At 41.9% G+C, this 19,993-nt stretch overlaps 1 protein-coding gene across 23 annotated transcripts in view; it reads right to left on the bottom strand.

The window, feature by feature from the left end:
• Positions 1-19,993, bottom strand: part of map2 (microtubule-associated protein 2) — a 136,286-nt gene that overhangs the window by 13,742 nt on the left and 102,551 nt on the right. For 10 of the 23 annotated variants that reach the window (XM_069196646.1, XM_069196648.1, XM_015358412.2 and 7 more), the window contains 8 exons: positions 15,860-19,420; positions 14,995-15,195; positions 14,280-14,417; positions 13,145-13,209; positions 11,065-11,256; positions 9,538-9,685; positions 8,033-8,089; positions 7,029-7,372 (listed from right to left, as the gene is read on the bottom strand). In XM_069196646.1, coding sequence (XP_069052747.1) covers positions 7,029-7,372; positions 8,033-8,089; positions 9,538-9,685; positions 11,065-11,256; positions 13,145-13,209; positions 14,280-14,417; positions 14,995-15,195; positions 15,860-19,420 — 4,706 coding nt within the window. The remainder of the gene's footprint in view (positions 1-7,028; positions 7,373-8,032; positions 8,090-9,537; positions 9,686-11,064; positions 11,257-13,144; positions 13,210-14,279; positions 14,418-14,994; positions 15,196-15,859; positions 19,421-19,993) is intronic. The other 13 variants (XM_069196651.1, XM_015358420.2, XM_069196650.1 and 10 more) reach the window with 7 other exon arrangements.

The raw sequence follows: 19,993 nt of genomic DNA, 5'->3' as shown, positions 1-19,993 counted from the left end.
AGTTACAGAGAAAGTGTGCTTTGCATCTGTGAAGGAGACTATATAAATGGAATGTGCTGAAGAGCACAGAATGCAGCAAAGGGAACATCTGACTGTCATCACAGACACTAATGCTCACGTACCCACACAGCAGAGAAACACCAAACATGAGGAAACAGAAGATCTGCTAGTATCATCCATTAGTGATGCCAAAACACAAGTTTTGCACCCCTTCTTAAAACGTCTAACCACAGAAGACTAAATTAAAATTTGTCTCGACCAATTGTGAAGCAATATCAACACGTTTTGAGAAAGACTCATTCGCACTTGTCTTATATACTGCATTATACCTCCTTATAAATTTCCTAGAAATTTATAACGTTCTTACAAGCCCCTCACCACTTTTTTCAAAGCATTATAAGAAACACAAACAACTTTTTGCCCACATGTGTGCAGAAACAGTGAGGCACACAAAAGGCATAAAGAGTGTGAAAAGTGCAAAAGACAAGAATTTGTTTCTGAATGCAGAAGAGATCAAGCAAGAGCCACCAGACAGGTCACATGTTAAGATAAGAACAAGAGGCCGCAGGTGCACATCGAACAGTCACCCACGATTACTGGGTACTAGTATTTCCCACACCAAAATGAGGCTGCTGTAATTCCACAGAAAAAGACAAGTTGTGTCACAGAAATCAATGTGCAACAAAGAAGACATGGAAGCAGTTAAACTAAACATCACTTTTAAACACTTTTTGTCAATGCATGTTAATAAAATAGAGACAAGTGCAGGATTTGCATTACAGGTCTAGAAAAGACCCAGGAAAGGACTGAAACACTGTAGAATGACATCAGTAATATTCCTCAATACTGCTTACCACATCTAAGATTCATTGTAAGCATACATATTACAATACAGTATATTGATGAGCAGGATTTGATTTTTACGTAAGTCATTTTGTTTACCTGTGTGAGCTCATGATATTTTTTGATAGAGTCCTGATACATTTGTCCTTACAGCCCAAATATGATATTATCTGTGTTGCAATATTCTATTCATAAACACTGATTTGATAAAAATCAATAACATGGTGCAATTACTCAGTGTGCAGCTCTCAGTCACAACTAAGAGTTGGGAACATTCTGGGTGTCACGTTAACGGTGTCAATCATTGATACAAGTCCTTTGTAATTTAAATACAACATAGCACAGGATAACCTGCATAACATATAAAGTACTGTGCCACCAGAAACATAGTAAATTGCGTGCAGTAAAACCTTTATTGGAATGCAGAAAACGTCTAAAAAGTGATATTAGCAAAAATATATTACCCTGGTGTAAGCTGTAGCAAAGAATAGCTTCCAGTCTAACACTCTCTACAGGTTTAGTGCTGTATTTGCAAAAGCAGCACAATAAAACCATATCTTCAACCAACTGTCATTTAGTTATTATTTCAGAAGAAATCAAGATGCAGTTCTCAACATCTATCCATCCTAAGGCTTGAGGTTGTGCTTCTTACTGCTAAGCCTATTTTGATGAGCTTACTTTTACACCTGGGCTCCACTCATGCATAATTTAACATACAGGAGTATGAAATGCAGATATATTTTTTTAAAGAACAGTATGCAACACTAATCCTATTAAGGGGCCTCATCATGTTTTACAGCTTTACACTGAAACCTCAAAGTAGTGCACCGAGGTATCCAAAATATACTGAGGTTGAAAAATATAAAGAGCCAAGATGCATTAGGCTGGGGTAGGCAGATAAGGAACACAGTCGTTTTCATTGAAAATGTGTTTAAATTTCTGCGCTTTTAACGTTCTGCAAAGCTGCAGACAACACCATCGGCCTCTGGGATTTTGAAGTGTCTGTTCAGCACAACAGGGATTAAAACTGATCCAGAGGGGCACCTCTCTTCCCTTACTCGGCAAACGCGAGACGCTCGGGGCAAGGAATTGGAATGGGACTTCACAGAAACGTGGGTAGAGGGATGGTATGAGTCACATTAGCTTGCTCAGCACTGATGCATCAGTCAGGATCAGGCCCCCTCCCCCATCAGGCACGATTCCATCAGCTGTGTGCTGATGAGTACTGTGGTGATGAGGAAGGCCATAGCGCTGCCAAGCACAGCTGCAGTCCGGGACTGCAAAGCCTTCTAAATTACAGGCCCCTTCGATCACAAGCCCTGTGACCTGGATTTTTATAAATTAATCCTACAAGATAACCCAAACTCCATGGCTTTATGTGACCTAAATTCTGGGCTGCAACAAGAAACTGCCATGTAAAGCTAACGCATCAGAACATGAAAACTTCCTTTTTGTGATGTTTTCTAGAATTTTGTTCTCTTGAAAGTGTTTTATCTTAGGATTCAATAAGGCAGGAATTATATTTATGTCAAAACTGAACATTTCACAGCAGTCTCACTGGTGGTAAGTTGTGGTTAGAGTGATGGTACTGTACTGTACTTGCTAGACTACTTAGAAACACTAAGATGAAGAACAATCAGCCCTTCACTTAATTAGTGCCAGGAAGCCACATGAGCCAGGTACTAGATCCTATGAACTTGCTCTGTGAGTGGTGCACTGCAACGTCTTCCAGCTGGGCCTGGCCCTGCAGAAAACACTGACCAATTTGCTGATGGCAGGATTCCCTCTGCTGATTGATAATCTTGTGTAGGCGGCTCCTATAATGTGTGATGTATTAGGATGTAACTTTACACATCACGGAGTGCGAAGGCAAGGCTACATTACAATACAGAAGGCACAACTTACATGGGATTTTTGATTTTCACCACTGTCCCTGTCACACAAAAACATGTGTATACTTTTCAGCTCTTTTGAGCATTAGAGTTAGTTATTCAGGGTTAGTCAAACTGTTGTCGACAAGTATAAATGCCAATTATTTTACTAAAGTTTTGTTTTCTCCTCCACAGACGGCGAAGGATTGTAAGGTAACTGTTAGAAACTTTGACAGTTTATTACAAATTAATTACATGGGTTACTGTGACAAAAAAGGTTTCAAACAAAAGAATAAATGTCAAAGTTCAGAAACCTAAAAACAGAAGGTTTAGATACCTGCTGTGACTCTTAGATAAGGATTCTTTACAATTTTTTTTGTTAGCCAAAAAAAAAATAGGCACAAACCTATTGCTGAATGTTTCATGAATGCAGTGTCACACCTCCCAAAGCATCACCAAACAAATATTGCATAAAGACTGCTTTCTCCTGACATCCAATTTGAACTGAGTCAGCCTTGAGCGTAGATATACGCTCTGTTACTTCGCATAGAGACACTGCTGTGCAAGCAGAGTATCAATTGAGACAGCTGCAGTCATTCATGATGGTTTTTCCCTCCTTATTTCTGCTCCACATCACTGTAAAAGGATCTAGACTTTCATTAGATAACTCTATTCTCCAGGCACTGACCCCAAATGCTCGCACTCTGTCAGTGAACTCAAAACAGCAACCCAAGATAACCCCTCAGACTTCAGTTAATCAGCAGCAACGTCAGTGACAGTGTAAGACACATCATGATTAGGCTTTCCCTCTGGTTACACAGTCATATCCAGTAGAAAAGCCCTGAGAAAAATAACAACTGAACTAACTCATCAAAAATGGCATTGAAAAGAGGTTCTGAATGCCTCAAAATGAACCTGTGCCATTACTGTATGATACATCTGTTTAATATCGGGATTCTAAAAAGAGAACAAATCAATATTTATAAAGCTTGCTTCTTGCAGGCACACACCACGGTTTCAGACGAAAATAAAAAGGCCCTAGTAAGAACATGTTGCTTTGAGTGGGCAGGGTTATGACAGACAGCTGATTTCACCAGAAAGTGTGTTTCTAACCTCGGGGACAGAGATCCTGTCGTAGTGGTTGAATGATGTTTTCTTGAAAACTGAAAAATACATTATGTGAGTGTGCCCTGTGATGGCATGCCATTCAGGGTGTAGTCCTGACTTTACCCTGTGCTTCTGGGATGGCCTCTTTCATGCCAGGAATAAGTGAGCTTCTCATGATGCATGGGCAAAGGGACTTTAGAATTAATTATGTGAGCTACAGCTAGACTGAAAAATCAGAACGCAAATGGAGAGAGAGACAGGCATGACTGAAAATGATAGATAGAAGTACCGCAAGACAGGTGCCCTTCTTGACTGTCAAACCTAAGGGACTTCAGTAAGCTTTCACTTGAGCCTAGTCCTTTGCATTCCATTACCATAATACGGTCTCACAGCAATCCATTACTTTCAACATTAAGAGCTACAAACCATCCCTTCTGTCTGACCCAGGTGCAGGAAAAGAACATCTCTAAATGTAAGTTTTCCAAATGATACCAAAGAAGACTTAATCCAGCAAGGTGCTACTGTCAGAAAACCGACAGGCTTGGTCATGGAATGTTGTTAACACAAGCAGGAGAAAAATCCTGAATAAGTGACCTTTGAATAGATGAATGGCGGTGACCTTTTGAAGGAACTTGAAGGTCACACACGTTGGTTTGCTTCAAAACACTTTAAAGCATTCACTTTAACCATGATCCTCAGAAGGGCAGAGGTCTTTTCAGATTCCCCAGGTATGCTAATGGTAATGAGTGATGGATTTTTTAAAACTTTCTAGGTCTTGGAGTAGGTTTAAAAAACTATTCTGAATAAACAATTTACTTCAAAGCGAGAAAGTTAGTATTAGATTTATCCTGATATCGTACTGATGTACAGGTGAACAGGGAGCAGGGATTAAAAAAGATCCTCTGACCATGCAAACTAGGTTTTAGTCATCTTTGTGAGATCATTTTACTTCCAACTTCAAAAACTCAATCAATTTATTAGGGGTAAAAGGTAAGTAAAGCTTACACTGTCAGCTTACTTCAGTATTGTAAAGAAGACATAACTGAGGACTCAGAAACAAAAATATTAGGCATTACATTGAAACTACTGTAGGTAAAGCAAATATAAACCTTCAATTAATCATGATGTGTGCTGAATAAATACAAACATCAGGCTGGTGCTCGCTGGACTTTGCTTCACAGACACAGTCTTCCTCAGGCCTCTGTCTCTGTGAATGGATCACCCTGCCACCCAGGAGAAGTACATTGTTTTATAGCAGCCTTCACAGCATACTGAGCATGAAGAGACAAGACAGAGCTCAGACGAGCAATACAAACAGACAGAGATGAGCCAGAGCACACTGCCTGGCACTGGAACCAAGAGTGTCATAGGCCAGACGGTGACATTTAAACAGGCATTTAAGGATTTGGCCTAACAGTGAACTTTAAAATATACCCCTACTTAACACTGTCAGCTCCTGAGAAAAAGACATGATTTTCCCTATTATGCAGCAAAACATCACATAAAGTTGTTGAATACACAGTATTATATTTATATATATTTACAAACAGTCCATAGACAAAGAAGCATTTGCTTTAATTTGTGCTTATCTGGTATAAAAATACAGCATTTGAGCATTTTTTTAGAATCACCTATTACAGAGATGGAGAATCATTATTTATTTCTAGTAATATACCCTCTCAATTAAGAATAGCTAATTGTATATTTTCACATCTGGGTTTTCATCTCCGATCCCTGCACACAGGGGAGAAAGAGGAAGCGCAGACTCCTCGCCCACCTTCGAGTCATGTGAGTCGAGTCACATGTCGAGTCGTGACATGTCCACAGGAAGCACAGCCCTGTACCACAGTCCTACAGTATAGGATATTTACCCAGGAGGCTGTGGGAATCGGTATGTTGCTGAGATCTGAGTGAGCTCCGGGAAGACTGATGCCGCCCTACCCTCCAAGGTACTCAGTCAGTTGTTTGCCCCTGCTTGAGGAATCCCAGTCACAGTCGGCTAGTTACATGACCCAGACTCAAACTGTGCGCACAGAACTGAACATGTACGGAGGTGAGTGCATTTACCGGTTAGGCCAGTCAGGAAGTAAACAGGGACAGTCAGGGGGCCCAAGCATTTTGCATTCTTAAGAGCAGTGCTAGTGATAAACAGCTAAAGCACATCATGTTAAAAGTTCACTGACGTCCCCACTGATGTTTCAAGCTTTCAGCTCCTACCTGGTATTTACCATAGCAGGAAAGGAATATTTTTCACAAGATAATCTATATTTTTTATTACCTCAAGGATTAGAATGTTTTAAAAGTTGAATATGCGGCACTGAAAGTAAAGACAAGTTACAGTAATTAATAAATGCATGAGTGTTTTTAAACCATGACTGTTATTTAGCAGAATATTTATACATTTTATTGTACTAATGAGCCCAAAAAGCAGAGACAAGTCCTTGCATAAATAAGAAGTGTATCCGATGAACTGTTTTAAGGACGAAGCATTAAATTTTGTCAAGAATAGAGCAGAAACATTGCATTGGTTTTAAGTCTTTAAAAATCAGCTTGTCCAATAAATTCAGAACCAAAACCTATTTTCTGCCACACCTTTAAACAAACTGATTGATTAGAAATGTGAAATTTCAACATAAAGGCACATTTGATGAAGCTAAACAGTTATGTATTTCCCAGACACACAGACACTATAGCAGAAGTGAACTGATGAGATGAGGGTTCAAGTAAAGTAACAAAAGGCAACCATAACAGATCAAGCTAAATATTTCAATTACTTCCAGTCCCTCACAATGATATACCACCATGCTACCATATCACCACCTCTAAAATACACAATTCCTATCTACTTCACAGCTATTCTATATCTTAGTTGAGGGGCAGCCTGTAGGAAAGCTGTTTCACGATCTCTAATCTAAAAATAAAACTCTGGATCCTTTTCAACCCATTACAGATGACAGAACAGACACAAAAAGCATGGTACAAAAAAATGGACAATTAAACTCCACACCACCAGGAGCAGAAGAAAAACACAACAAAGAACAGAAAAGAACGCACAGAGGGGAGCCGCAGGGTGCTGATGTTAGGAACAGGCACAGCGTGTCAGTGGTGGCAGCGACATCACTTCTCACGGGCAAGCGAACTGCCTGAGCAGTGACGCCAGCAGCAGCCGAAGAGGAAGCGGCCCTTGAGGCAGAAAGCCTTTCTTACCTGTCCCCCTTTGGGCTGATACTTGATGTTGTCCGTGGAGCCGATCTTGGACTTGACGTTCTTCAGGTCAGGCAAGGGCTGGTTGATGACGCGGAGCTGCTTGGGGGTGGCGGGCGACTTGGGTGGGGTGCGGATGATGGCCACCTTCTTCTCCTGGGGCACCAGGCTCATGGACTTGGGCGTGCCGGGCGTGCGAGGAGTCCGGGGATAGCTGGGCGTGCCGGGGGTCCCTGGGGTGCGGCAGGAGTAGCTGGGTGGGGTTCCGGGGGTGATGGCCGTGGAACCCGGAGTGCGGGGAGTGGAGGTGCCACTCCTGGCCGACCTGGAGCGGGCCGACTCCGTCCCTGCAGAACAGCCCAATCGACACTTTCTCACTGTGGCCAGGCCTCAACATGCCACCACATCAAAGTCACAGCAGGACGGTCTACAAGCTGCACAGTCCCTGCCGCGAGACTTGTACAAGACACTGGACATTTTTGTAGAGCAAGGAAAACACAGAACTGCCAGGGCAAATTCAAGAATAAAGTAGAATACTCTTAAAATAAATTCAAGTGACTTCTTTCTGACCAACTGTCCATGAACAAAGTAGACCAGCCAGGGGCAATAATGAGCTGGTACTAGGGTGAATGAAGGCATTCAAAAGTTTATCATGGAAAATTTGTATAAACATTTTACACTTTTCTACAGTTTTACTAAGTGTTCCACTGTCAAATTGCCTTCACAATCCTGTTCTTTAGTTTCACCATCCTTTTTAATGTCCTTACAAATGTGCTATGCAAGTATGCAAGTCATAGTGCTAAATGATCTAGTCTCGCACACTGAAGGCAAGATAACTTTTTTGGGAAGGAACAGAAAAAAAGGTTATTTGCAGTAAACTGGCATGTGGAAGCCATGCTGAAAATGTTTTCCATGAGAAAGAATCCAGAGAGAAGCCCAGTGAGAAGGAGAAATGTCCGAAGGATCTGCCAAGGAGGGGTGGATGGAGAAGGGACAGCTTTAGCTACCTGTCATACTGGGGTTTCTCCCGGCTCTCTGCTCGGCTCTTCCTTCAGAACGGAATGCTACATGGGAGAGGGGGATTGGGGGAAAGGAAAGCATGTTTGAGGTTAGAGAAAGAGGGAGGGAAAAGAGGGCAACAGCTGTCAATACTACATCTAGAAGCTCTAAAGCAGTGAAAAGCAAAAAAAAAATATGTAATAAAAGACATAGGAGCTCTGTCTAGCATGTGGAGGTAGTGTAGTGTAGTACATACTGTACGTCTCTCAACTCATGACCCAAAACAGGCTATGGGCTTGAGTCCACCCTGTCCACTCAGTGGTATATATTGTAATCCATGCAATGGACAGGCATCCTGTGGGGGAAAATAACAGGCTCTTGCATCCACAGAACACCAGTGGATAAGGACCTTTTATCTGCAGGAAGGTAATAGAGTGTTGGTAATAACTGAACATTCTTTTAAAAAAGAATGTGTAGTGTGAAAAAAGCAGTTTTTCTGAAGCCACTCTTTGTGTTGAAACAGCAAAACTAGAATCTCATCCTGCAGTGGGCATATCTCCCTGATCAGTCATATCAGTTTTATCAGCTATTTCATATTGGAGAAACACATGATTTGTCTTCCTGGGATTACTGTTAAAAATCTCCAATTACTTGAATCCGGGGGTGAACTAAAGGCTAACCTTCAGAGGGTTAGAGGGCATCCTGACAACTTTGAAGAAGAGAATTTTGCAAAGTTATTTAAAGGGACACGCTGAGGCATCTTCAACACACAAGCAGTCTTGTGCTGCTGTCATTGCTGACGTTTTCTGTCAGTGATCTAGATCAAACTATCGAATGTCTCAGCCTCAGTCCCTTACAAGGACACATGTTAAACATGTTGAACTGACTTTTTGCACAGTTTAGGATTGTTTCTTTTTCAGGAGCAGAAGGAATTGATTTTTCTTAATGTAATTTTTTTCTGCTCTGGCAAAGGTCAATTTGGGGGGTATAGGCAAAGGCTCTGGTTCACCTAAGGAGTTTTAAAATCTTACACCTCCACACAGCCTGGGTAGATGAGTAAAAGAAGAATTCATTTCAGTGATACAAAAGCAGTTGGGTGTCACACCTAAATTGAGACTGGAATATAGCACAGAGCATTTTAAGTCTTTCAAATGTCACCACTTTCTCTTAAATTGGTCAAATTGTCATGCTTTTAACTTGTAAAACCCAAAAGGTCCTCACATCACTGTATTTTACACATTTTTACAAACAATAAACAATCAATGGAATATAATATGCAACAGAAAAGACCACCTTACTTCATTCTTACTTAATTCAGTAAGCACTTTAACCCACATCACAGAAGTGTAAACCGAAGAAGACATTTCATGCAGATAAAAAGAGTTAGACATTAACAAGGCAGGAGAAGAGGTTTCCATGGTGCCGATGGAGACGACGGCAGCTAGAACTAGCTGCATTAGGGGCCAGCAGGGGAGGATGCTGGGAAACAGGAGGGGAGGGGGCCGGCTCTTACAGGTGGGGCGGCGAGGCGCCGTGGAGCCGGAGCTGGTGATCGAGGTGGAGCTCTCGTCCTGGTCCGCAGCTGGGCCGCGGCGGGAGGTCAGGATGGAGGAAGGCCTGGGGAGAGCCGAGCGCTTCTCTGGGCTCCGTGAGCTGCCATCCTGACACACACAACACGAAGGCAGGGCGTGAGAGCCCTGCTGGGCTTCACCCCCCCGAGTGGTGGAGCTTCACTGCAGTGCGGCCGTGTGAGGCGTTTCTGCTGTGTTTATGGCTGTTACCACACAGACTCTTCTGGGAAGGAAGGGACTGACACCGAGAGGCTGAAGGAACAGAACCATTTTAGTCTTGAACAAGGACGACAGTGAGGAGACCTGATTCTAGGATTTAAAAGCCTCGAAAGCGCTGACAAAGTCAACCAGTGGAAACTGTGTGAAAGCGTACTGGCTGTGGGAATATGGAACAAGCTTCAGGACTAGATCAATGAAACCAATTCCCCGACTTCCTTCAAAAAAATGGTTCAATGAGATCCCTGACACGTATAGCTGCTTACTACCAAACAAGTGAGATGGCCAAATGTCTCCCTTTCACTCTTGTGTAGATTAATAATATACTAGCCTTTATATTGAACTATAATTCAGGATGGCTAAGGGTATGATCACACCATTAGCATGAACAAATCCATCAGTGACAGGAGGCTTTGAAAATGCTTAAAAGTACAGAAAGAAGGAATCAGAAATTCCCCCCAAAAAACTAAATCCCAGAAAAATATTTGCTAAACTCAGTAAAACAAGACTTCATCACCAGATCCTTTGACTGAATCTAAATTAATGCAATGATAATGCAATATGATCGAGCCAGTGGCTGTTTCTGCTTACATAAGTAGAAATTTAGAGATTCAGCCTCAATACCTAATATGCAATATCTCACTTTAGCAGCAGCCCTTATCTACAGTAAAAAAGCAATGCTTTCCACCAGCAGCCATTAACTTTTAGCTACTATTGGTGGCAGACAAAAGTGACCTGCTACATAATAATAATAATAATAATAATAATAATGTTTCTTTATTAGCCCTATACAATTTCTTGCATTAGGAATTTGTCTTTTCGCATACCCCAGCTTTTCTCCACGGAGACACAGACACACAGACAGGGAGAGAAGCTTGGGGTCAGAGCGCAGGGTCAGCCATTGTACGGCGCCCCTGGATGGGAGACCACCAGAAAAACGTCAGTAGCTAACGCATTTCAGACCACTTATTGTACTGAAAACAGGATGAAAAAACGCCACAAACAAAGTTAATTAACTTCAGAAGTGGATTAATCACACCCTTTGTGTTTTTCTTTCGGTACAATGTTAATGAAAAGCCTGAGGCATGGTAAGCTGAACCTCATCGTCAGCAAACTCAAAGCTCAAAAGTGCACAAAGAATGAAAAACCTGTAGACAGCACAAATAAGTCCAAATATACACTACGTATGGTACAATAAATGTGTTTCTATTTAGTGGGTGCAACATGTGAGACCCTGCCCTGGCTCTCCTTACCTTGGCTAAGGGGCTGTGGTTTGTGTGGTAGTCTCTGGGCCCTGCGGAGGACGGTCGCGGGCCATACAGCTCTGACTCGAGGTAAGAGGTCTTTTTAGTGAACGAGCAAGCCGAGCTGGGTCTGGGAGGGAGCAGGGCTGAGGCCCGCACTTTAGAGGTAGGGATCTTTGTGAGTGCAGAGGGGGATGAGTTCTTGATGTGAGAGTGAAAGACAAGAAAGGGAGGTGGTGAAGAATTAAATTAAAAATGCAAATGAAAAATTAAATGACTAAAAAGACAATGGAACACATGAAATAACACAGGCTAAACACGGATGAATGAATAAAAATGATCCAAATTAAAGTTAACCATAAAACAAATTAAGTGTATACAGTAATGAAACTCAGTAATGTTTTTTTATAGTAGTTATGCCATTCAGAGCCAGTACAGGTTCTCATGTGCCTTGAGATTCTTTAAAAATTCACCATACTCAAACAATTAGCAGTATTAGAATTATTAGAAACATTCTTATTTTTTCGCCTTTTTTCTTTGCCTGTTAGAAGGAATAATCATATGATAATGCTGTACTGCGCAGCTTTCTGTAAAGTGTCATACAGTAGATGCCTTTGCATAATGATGACATGCAACATGATAATAATAAGTCTATGGCTACATTAAACCATTTCTTCAAACTGTAAATGAACATCAAGATTAATTAATGCAAAACAAGTATTAATTTTTTTGTATTATTGTATAATCATACTGAATAGGCTAGAAGCAATTGAGCATTTGAAGAAATTACAAGCTGTTTTATAAACAGAGGGGTGTGTGTTGGCATCATCCAAGTGATTAATCAAAAAAGAATGATAGAAATATTAGAGCTGACAATTCTTAAGAGACCCTTTGAATAAATGTCAGTCAAAGCCTGTCTTGATAATTAATGTGAGGCTTTAGTGGGACTGTTTGATTAAGGACTACCTTTAGGACTACCCACTTGACGAAGACAAAAACATTTCACACTAACTCTTTATACCCATGAGATATCATTTTATCTCCTATCTACAGAAAACTTTACTGACAAGAGACCTTGTAGTGAAGTAGTGACAAATGTAAAAATGTGCAATACCAAAAAATAAAATAGAAAGCTTGACAATGAAAACAAAAGAAATGAAAGACAAAGACAAGGCACACTTTGGAAGCTGTAATGTACTGTATGTGTTCTGATGCTGATTGAAGTCATCCCTGCAGCATTTCAGATTTAAGTCTTTAATATGAGTCGTATTAAACTTGTATTTATTATTTTAGATAGACATATAAATTTAGATAGATGTGTAGAATTAGTAATAACATTATATATAGAGATTAGTTTTTTCATCATCTACTGTGAGGAAAGTAATTAGGATCTCAAAGAAAAACGCTAACTGATGAGACTAAATGCGTGTTTTATCTGGACAGTGTGAAATGGACATTTTTTTCAATCTCATTAGGAAAGGCTTATGATTTAATAAATCAAGCTGCTGACAATGTAATCTTAGAAATTCCTTCAGAAATTGTGCTGTTCTCTTTCACTGATCTCTTTCAGCTTTACACAGACTGTCAACTTTAACATTTTGTCCGAACAGCGCTGGTGAAGAACATGACGAGTAAATTATGGGTGAGCACTGAAAAAAGCTTCGGGAACGCTTTCAGGAAAGTGGAAAAAAAAACAGCTTCTGGGAAAATAAGAACTGAATTTACAGCATCCGTGCATTGCTCTTGAAAGCACTGTAAATGAAAGAGCTTGCATGTGGTAACACTATAGCACCAATTAGGAGAAGGTCTATACCAGACAGCTAATATCCAAACATTTCCATCATTTAATATTTGAAAAAAAAGCAATTACTCATTCAGAAATGTATCACATTTGAATCTAGTCAGAGAAATATCATAGTTATGAGATGCCTGAGATGCATGACAGTAAAACTTTCACCTTAAGAACAGAATAAACACTTAGTGCTGTGTAATACAGAAGCTGCACCTGAGAGCCCTTCCACATAGAGCATTGTCTGGTACTGCAGAGAGATTTACTCCATGATATGAGTGAAGAGGATAAAGGACTCACTGTGACTCTGTCCCTGGTCTGCCTGGCCACGCTGAGGGGCTGCCTCCCTTCTGTCACGGCCACAGCTGCAGAGAGAGAGAGGGACACTGGGGTGGTTAAAGCACGCCGACTCTGGAGAGGACTCACAGAAAAAGCAGCGATGGTTGGAGCGAATGGTGCATGACACACTGAGGGCGAAAACCACACGGAAAATCTAACGCAGCAGCTGGATCTGAAAAGGCTCAGCTGCAAGTCTGACTGGACCCCCCCCAGAAATCCCACCATTGACAAGCTACTGTACTTGCTCACAGACACACACGTAAAAGACACTTTACCTACATCCAGGATATACAGTCATTATATGCGGTTAATGTGAATGGAGGTCGGTAATATAAAGTTAATCCTGGATTATTGTGGGTAAAACTGTGGGGTTCTTCATTTCATACCGAGTTCTCTCTTTATTATTGCATACTACTTTTAGGTCCCTCTCACATAAAGTACATTAGCTTTTCTTCCCCACATAACACAATAGAGCCCAGACTGTCTGAAACACAGTGGCACAGTACACTGGCAGGCAACTTTTGGCAAGGTAGCCCAATTGAGGAAACTAGCATCCTGGGCAATCATCTGTGCCACGACAAGAGTGAGCTACAAAAACCAGCTTAAAAGTGATACATAAAAATGCTAAAGCTCTTCAAAAACAGACCAGTACAATTCTGCCGATTCCACTCCATAATCCCAGCTGCAGACTGCTGCTCACATACAGTCATTTCTGACCAAGAAAAACTGCCACTGATAGAGTAAAGGAGAAGAAGAATGGCAAAAAGCGCTGAATGCCAATGCAGGGCCAATGCACGACCACGGTGGTTTAACCAAGCAAGAAAGAAAATGGAACAGAAAAGAAAGCATGAATGATCATGGTTACTGCTCGATATGCAAAAAAACATTCTGCTACAAGAGAAAAATTCACGAATGGCATAAGCATTGAAGAGAACTATGCCACAGTCTGCAAAAAAAAATGCAGCCCAGTGGCTTAAAAAAAACAACAACAACACAAAACCCACAAGAACAACAGAAAGAAACCACTCTAGCAATGAGATACGGATGTCCATGTTTGCCAGCCACATTGCAGATTGTTTTGTTTGGGCGTTGTCACCTGTTGGTTTCCGTTTAGCACAGGCGTGATGCTGAGCTGGTCTAGGGTATCTGACAGCCGGTTTTAATACAATTTTCCGGGAAGGAGATCGGGTCTGTATGTCTGTTTTTTTAGTTATTTCAGCCTTCTTAAACACTGCTATAAGAAGGAGAGACAAAGTCAGGTTGAGCAGAGTTAAATCACCGACACAGAAGGATTACAATATTATTCAGACAACCCCTTCATCTAAGGTAAGAAAGAAATCAAATACTGTACGATGAAAACCGTAAAAAAAAAAAAGCTTTAGTGTGCAGATGGAACAAAAAGCCACTGCATTTTGTTGTAGGAAAATAACATTCTGAATGACCTATTTGATGGCGCTAGACATTAATGTGACTTCGACTCAGGCTTTTGCACATAATATGAAAAACCCAGTCTTCTCCCACATCCTCTACCCAGCCAGCGATCTGAAAATCAAAACAATTTCCATTTCATTTACTGCTGTGCAATTCCTTGGGAACGGATAGCAGTTTTGGGGGTGGCTGCCATAATCGTACTGGAACAATATCTGTATAAATTAAAATCCAGAAAAAATGACTTAGAAAAAATTACAAGGTGATTTGTAAAATCTTTTGTATTCAAATCAAAGTTACGCCAAAAGATGCTGAAAATTAATGAAGATTAAATTAAGTAAGAGTAATGTAGTAAATGTATAATACTAATTTCTGATAGGAACCTTTTTTCTTCTTCATCTCATCCCTGGGGACAGAACTGGGCTCCTTTCTGGCTGGCTTGCGCTCAGGAGTGGAGACCCGACCCTTCCCCCTACCCATTCCCTTCTCCTTTGTGAGTTTTTCCACAGAGGGTTTTCTGATTTCAAGGCTCTCCGTTTTGGGAAGTGGTTCGATCTTTTCAGTCATGATACTCCTGTCGTCATCTGTAGTTCATAAGGAGCAAAACAAGAAGACTGAGCCCATAGCAGGCAAAAAGGCACAACAATCCCTTGGTCAAGTGCAGTTTACTTATGTGTTATTTATTAAAAACTCCAGTATGAGCCCTTGTGTTAAGTAACAGTGTTATATCTTTTGTCTTTCTTACATCCTACGATGTCTAGCTCACTCCTCACACATATGCAGTTGATAATGTATGTCCAACTATTTTGTCACAATTAATACTGATCTAAAACAACATCTCATAGAATTAATGATGATTATTGATACTCATCTACTGTACTGTATATCAACATCCATTAGTGGTGATTTAAAAATGAACATAACTAGAACCAGTTTAATTATGGAGACACGTTGATGTCTGTGTTCCTGAGCCGAATAAGATCGCCAAATTTGCAGATAATTAAAATAAGTTCAATCAAAGGCAAACAACTTAGTGCTTTTTACTCTTTGTAAATTTCCCAAGGTGAATATGGGAACATACCAAGTAACTTGGTAAAGAACTGAATGCATGTGTTCATACATTAATGGTATTTGGGATATATACAAAGGAGCAAAGGAGAAAATAAAGCAGTATTGTTCTTCAGGTAACATTTGAAGTTCAGATACATATTTTGTAATGTTAAGCAACAAATAAAATAAAACTCGCACCTTGAGTGTCCACCCAGGCACTGTCTGTATCCAATATGGAGTCATCAATGGTAGTTTCATCTTTGTAGTCATCATATGTCTCTGTTCTACATTCAGACTCAGGAACCTCCTCCTTCGCAGGAGAGGCAGGAACCTCAGAAGCCTCCTCCAGGCTTGCGCCCTCAACCTCTGCTTCCTCTGTTTGTTCTTCCTCCTCCTGCTCCTCCTCCTCTTCCTTAGAGCTCACCCGTTGTGGCTCTTCTTCAGTGGGTGCAGAGAACCTCACGCTGTGGCAGGGCTCCTCGCCCTCATCGATAGTCTGAACCACAGTAATGAAGTCGTCTTCCACAGTGACGACTGACTCAATGACCCCTCTGGGTTCCAGTGCTTCCTCAGCACCAGCTTCACCACTCAACCCTTCCTCTTCCTCTTCCTGCTTTTCCAGTGAGACGGGTTCCTTGACTTCCTCCAGGACCTCTTCTGGTTCTTCAGCCATTTCCACTTCTTCTTCACCTTCCTTCTCTTTCAGTTCTTCTCCTGTGACTTCCAGTGTCACTGCTGCAGGCTCCTCCTCCTTTGCAGAAACAGCTAGGGATTCCTTTGGAGTCTCCTCACCTACCAGCTCTGCTTTGGGTACCAGTACCTCCTCTGGCTGCTTAGGCTTTTCTGGTTCCTGTATTTCAATTTTTTCTTCCTCTGAAGTGCTGTCAGTAGATGGCATCTGTTTGGTGGTTTCAGGTTTGGACACTCGTTCTTTGCTTAGCACACCTGTGTAGACTTCTTCTGCATCTACCTCTTCATAGGCTTCCTGGTGCACCAAATCTGGCTTCTCTTTCATTTTCTCTTTCATTTCCTGCAGCTCCCGTGCTTCTTCTACACTCAAAGGGCGGCCTTCTAGTTTCAATAGCTTTTCAGAATCCTCAGGTTTGGGCTCAGAATCTGCTTTAGGTTCTACTTCAGGCTCGATATTTGTGCTTTCAAGGGTAACTGGTTGTGCATGCACAGCTGTAGACTCAACCTCAGAACCTTCACTAAGCTTCACTTCCTTGGATCCTGTGTCATCTATCTCTGGTGGGACAGGAGACGTACTGTCTCTTGAAAGCTCCTGCTCTTCAACCTCTGGAATTACTTGCCCTTGGATATTAGAAATGGGTCCAGCTTTAGAAGTGAGATCATGTTCTTTTACTTTTTCTTCTTCATGCACTATTACAACACTTTTGGCTCCTGTGTCCAATTTGTCACTTTCTGCACTGGCTTCCTCAACAGCCACACTTTCCTTTTCCCCAATTTCTTTTATTCCAACCATGTCAGCCACTGAATCTTCCTTTATAACATCCATTACTGCTTTGTCTACTTCAGATACCAGTTGAGTCACAATTTTAGATTTGTCCTCAGCCTCACTTTCCTCTTTTTTCATGGCTTCTGCTCTCCAGCTTTCCTCCTCCTTTGCTTTCTGTGCCTCAGGTACTGTAATTCCCTCTTCTTTATCCTCTTCCATGACAAGTGTGGTGAAAATCTGAGGAGGTGAGTCCATTGGACTATGCACATCAGCAGGTGAGGGCATGGGCCCTGTATACTCATTGAAAATGCAATATCCAATCTCTTCCAGTTGGCTTTCACTTCTAGCTACCTTCTGACTCTTGTCTACCCAACCGAACTGGGCCAAGCTGTCACCCATAAGGGCTGGCACATCTGCGGGAACTGACTTTCTTCTCACTATCTCAGGGTCAGCGCTCTCTGATGTCAGTCTGGATCTTGTGCCTGCTAGATCTAGCATTTCAGGAAGGTCAGGAGCCATCACAGTGCCATTTTTGTAATAGTCCTTCAATGGGAAAGGAGATTCGGTAGGTGACTCTGCCTGCGGGCTGGTTTTCATCTCCGCAGCCAGAACAGGGGGCGAAGAAGTGGGAGCTGTAGCAGAGGTTTCCAGAATCAAAGGAGGGAAAACTGGCTGCTTTTCTACTGAAGGTGTGGTTACTGGAAGGTAATCTGTTGGCTCATCTAAGCTACCACTGGTGAAAGACATAATATCTGTAGCCAGAGGTGAGAAGGTCCTTGGACGCCCGTGACCCCCTCCTTGATTCAGAGCTTCCAAGGAAGCAATGGGGATGTTCAGAGAGTAACTTCTCTGCTCCAAAGATAACCTGCCTGCTGAGAGCCTACTCTCATCCTTCTTCTTTTCCAACGTTGGGAGGGCTTTCAATTCCTCTACTGGACTCTTCCTGGCATCTGTTTTGTCTTCCGATAGTTGTGCCTGAGCCAATGTGCTGTAGCTAATTTCGTGGGGTAAGGCAGTATCCACTGCTGCCTGGAGCTTCTCAGTTTTCCCACACACATCTGCTACAACAACTGGAGATGTAGAAGTCTTCTCTCTTGTGTCACTGAGCTCGTAGTAATCCTCGCTTTGCTCAGCATCCCCCTTGGCTTCCTCTTCCTTCAAGGCTGATGTCTCAAAATAAGCTGACATTCCCGACTTGTCTTTCTCAAGGCTTTCCATGGGCAGGTCCAAGACACTTGAGGGTTCCTCTGTTTGTGGTTCGTCTGGTTGCACTTGGTCTTGCATTACCTCTTTACCTGCCACCTTTTTTTCTGTGCTTGGCTGCTCTGGGACTTCAGTGGGAGTCTCCTCCTTTGTCTTGAAGTCTGACACGACCACAGGAGTTGACAAATCCTCTTTCAGATCTTTATCTACTGACTGTTCTGCAGACTTGGCACTAGCAGTTCCCTCTTTGTGCTCTTCATGGCTAGGAGTCCCTAATTCTTTCACTGCATCTAAACGTCCTGGTAAGAAAATGTCACTTTCTAGTAGTTGTGTTCCTGCCAAAGAAGTCTCATAGTCATGTGTTTCTGGTTTAATCACTACCTTTTCCGGGTTCTCTTCTCTTTTCTCCAATTCATCACCCTTAGCTTGTTTCTCCTCCTTTTTAGCACCAATGTCCTCAGGTTTCGGCGTGGTGCCAGGTTTACCTTCTGTTTTGTCCTGACCTATTGTGTCATCAGGCAGCAGCTCAGTCTTGAAGTCAACCGGCAGCCCTTTTGTGACTAGAGCCACTGGACTGCCAGGCTCCTGCACTTCAGCTGATGGCTGTTTTTCAGCAGTACCGGTCTTTGTTTCAGAAACACTTTTGGGATCCTTGGAAGAAATCCCCTCTTCTTCTTTTTGTGCATCTGTTAGTAAGGTATCCTGTTTCTTGGTTTCCTCTGGTTGATATTGCTGCTCAGAGGTTATACCAGACTCTTTTCCTTTTGCATCATCTGACTGTTTTGCTGAGGGCTCTGACGTTTCTTTGGGGTGGATCTGGCCATTTGAAGGAGAACTGGCAGCTGGAACGGGACCTTGCTCGATCTTAGGTGCCTCGTGAACAGTAGGAGGTTCAATAGGTTTTTGGGGGACAGTTTCCAAGATTCTGGGCTGAGGGGTTTGTTCATCTTTTCCTGATGGAACGAGAGCTTGCAGTTCGGTTGTTGCTTGTAGTTTGGATGGCTCCCCCTGTTGCTTTTCAGCATCTTTGTGATCTGAGCAGAAGGGAGAGGTCAGCTCACTGCTGGGCCCTGCTGGCCTTCCTGTGTCCATCTTCAGGGCTGCAAGCAAATCTAAAGTAGTCTGGTTGTTCCGCTTTTTTTTTCTTTTTTTTTAACAAGCAACACATTGCAAACATGCAAAGCTCTCCACCAATGCATGTTGTTGTATGCAGCAAAATGCACTGCATTATTTTGGAGAAACAACAATGGCAGCATGAAGAAACACGAAAATGAAAAACGAAAATGCCACTGATGTCACTATGCATACATGCAGAGCCACAATGTGGATGGGTAATAAAAGAAAAGAAAAATGCAATGATTACCCATAGATCCATGAGAGAAATTGAAACCTGTCGAGATTAATCCTTTTCTTGCCATTAAGAATGTAAAAAAGATTTCAAAGGAGGAGGAGGATGCACTTAAGGCCCATGAGACTTATTAAATCCTGAACAAAAGAACAACATGTAATATGTACTGTAGGTGAAAATGATTAAATACTACTTTTGAAATACTATATTGATACTATATTGATGCAAGACATGTTGTTTAAGACACCAGGTCAATATCAACGGACCGTTTGATATCCCACACAATCCTACATTTGCTAATTAGAGCTTATACACTGAGAAAATG

This window comes from Lepisosteus oculatus, chromosome 12 (assembly GCF_040954835.1).
Source record: "Lepisosteus oculatus isolate fLepOcu1 chromosome 12, fLepOcu1.hap2, whole genome shotgun sequence".
Classification (NCBI taxonomy): Eukaryota; Metazoa; Chordata; class Actinopteri; order Semionotiformes; family Lepisosteidae; genus Lepisosteus; species Lepisosteus oculatus.
Note: the sequence above shows the minus strand (reverse complement) of the source record. Positions and strands in the feature narration are given on the sequence as shown.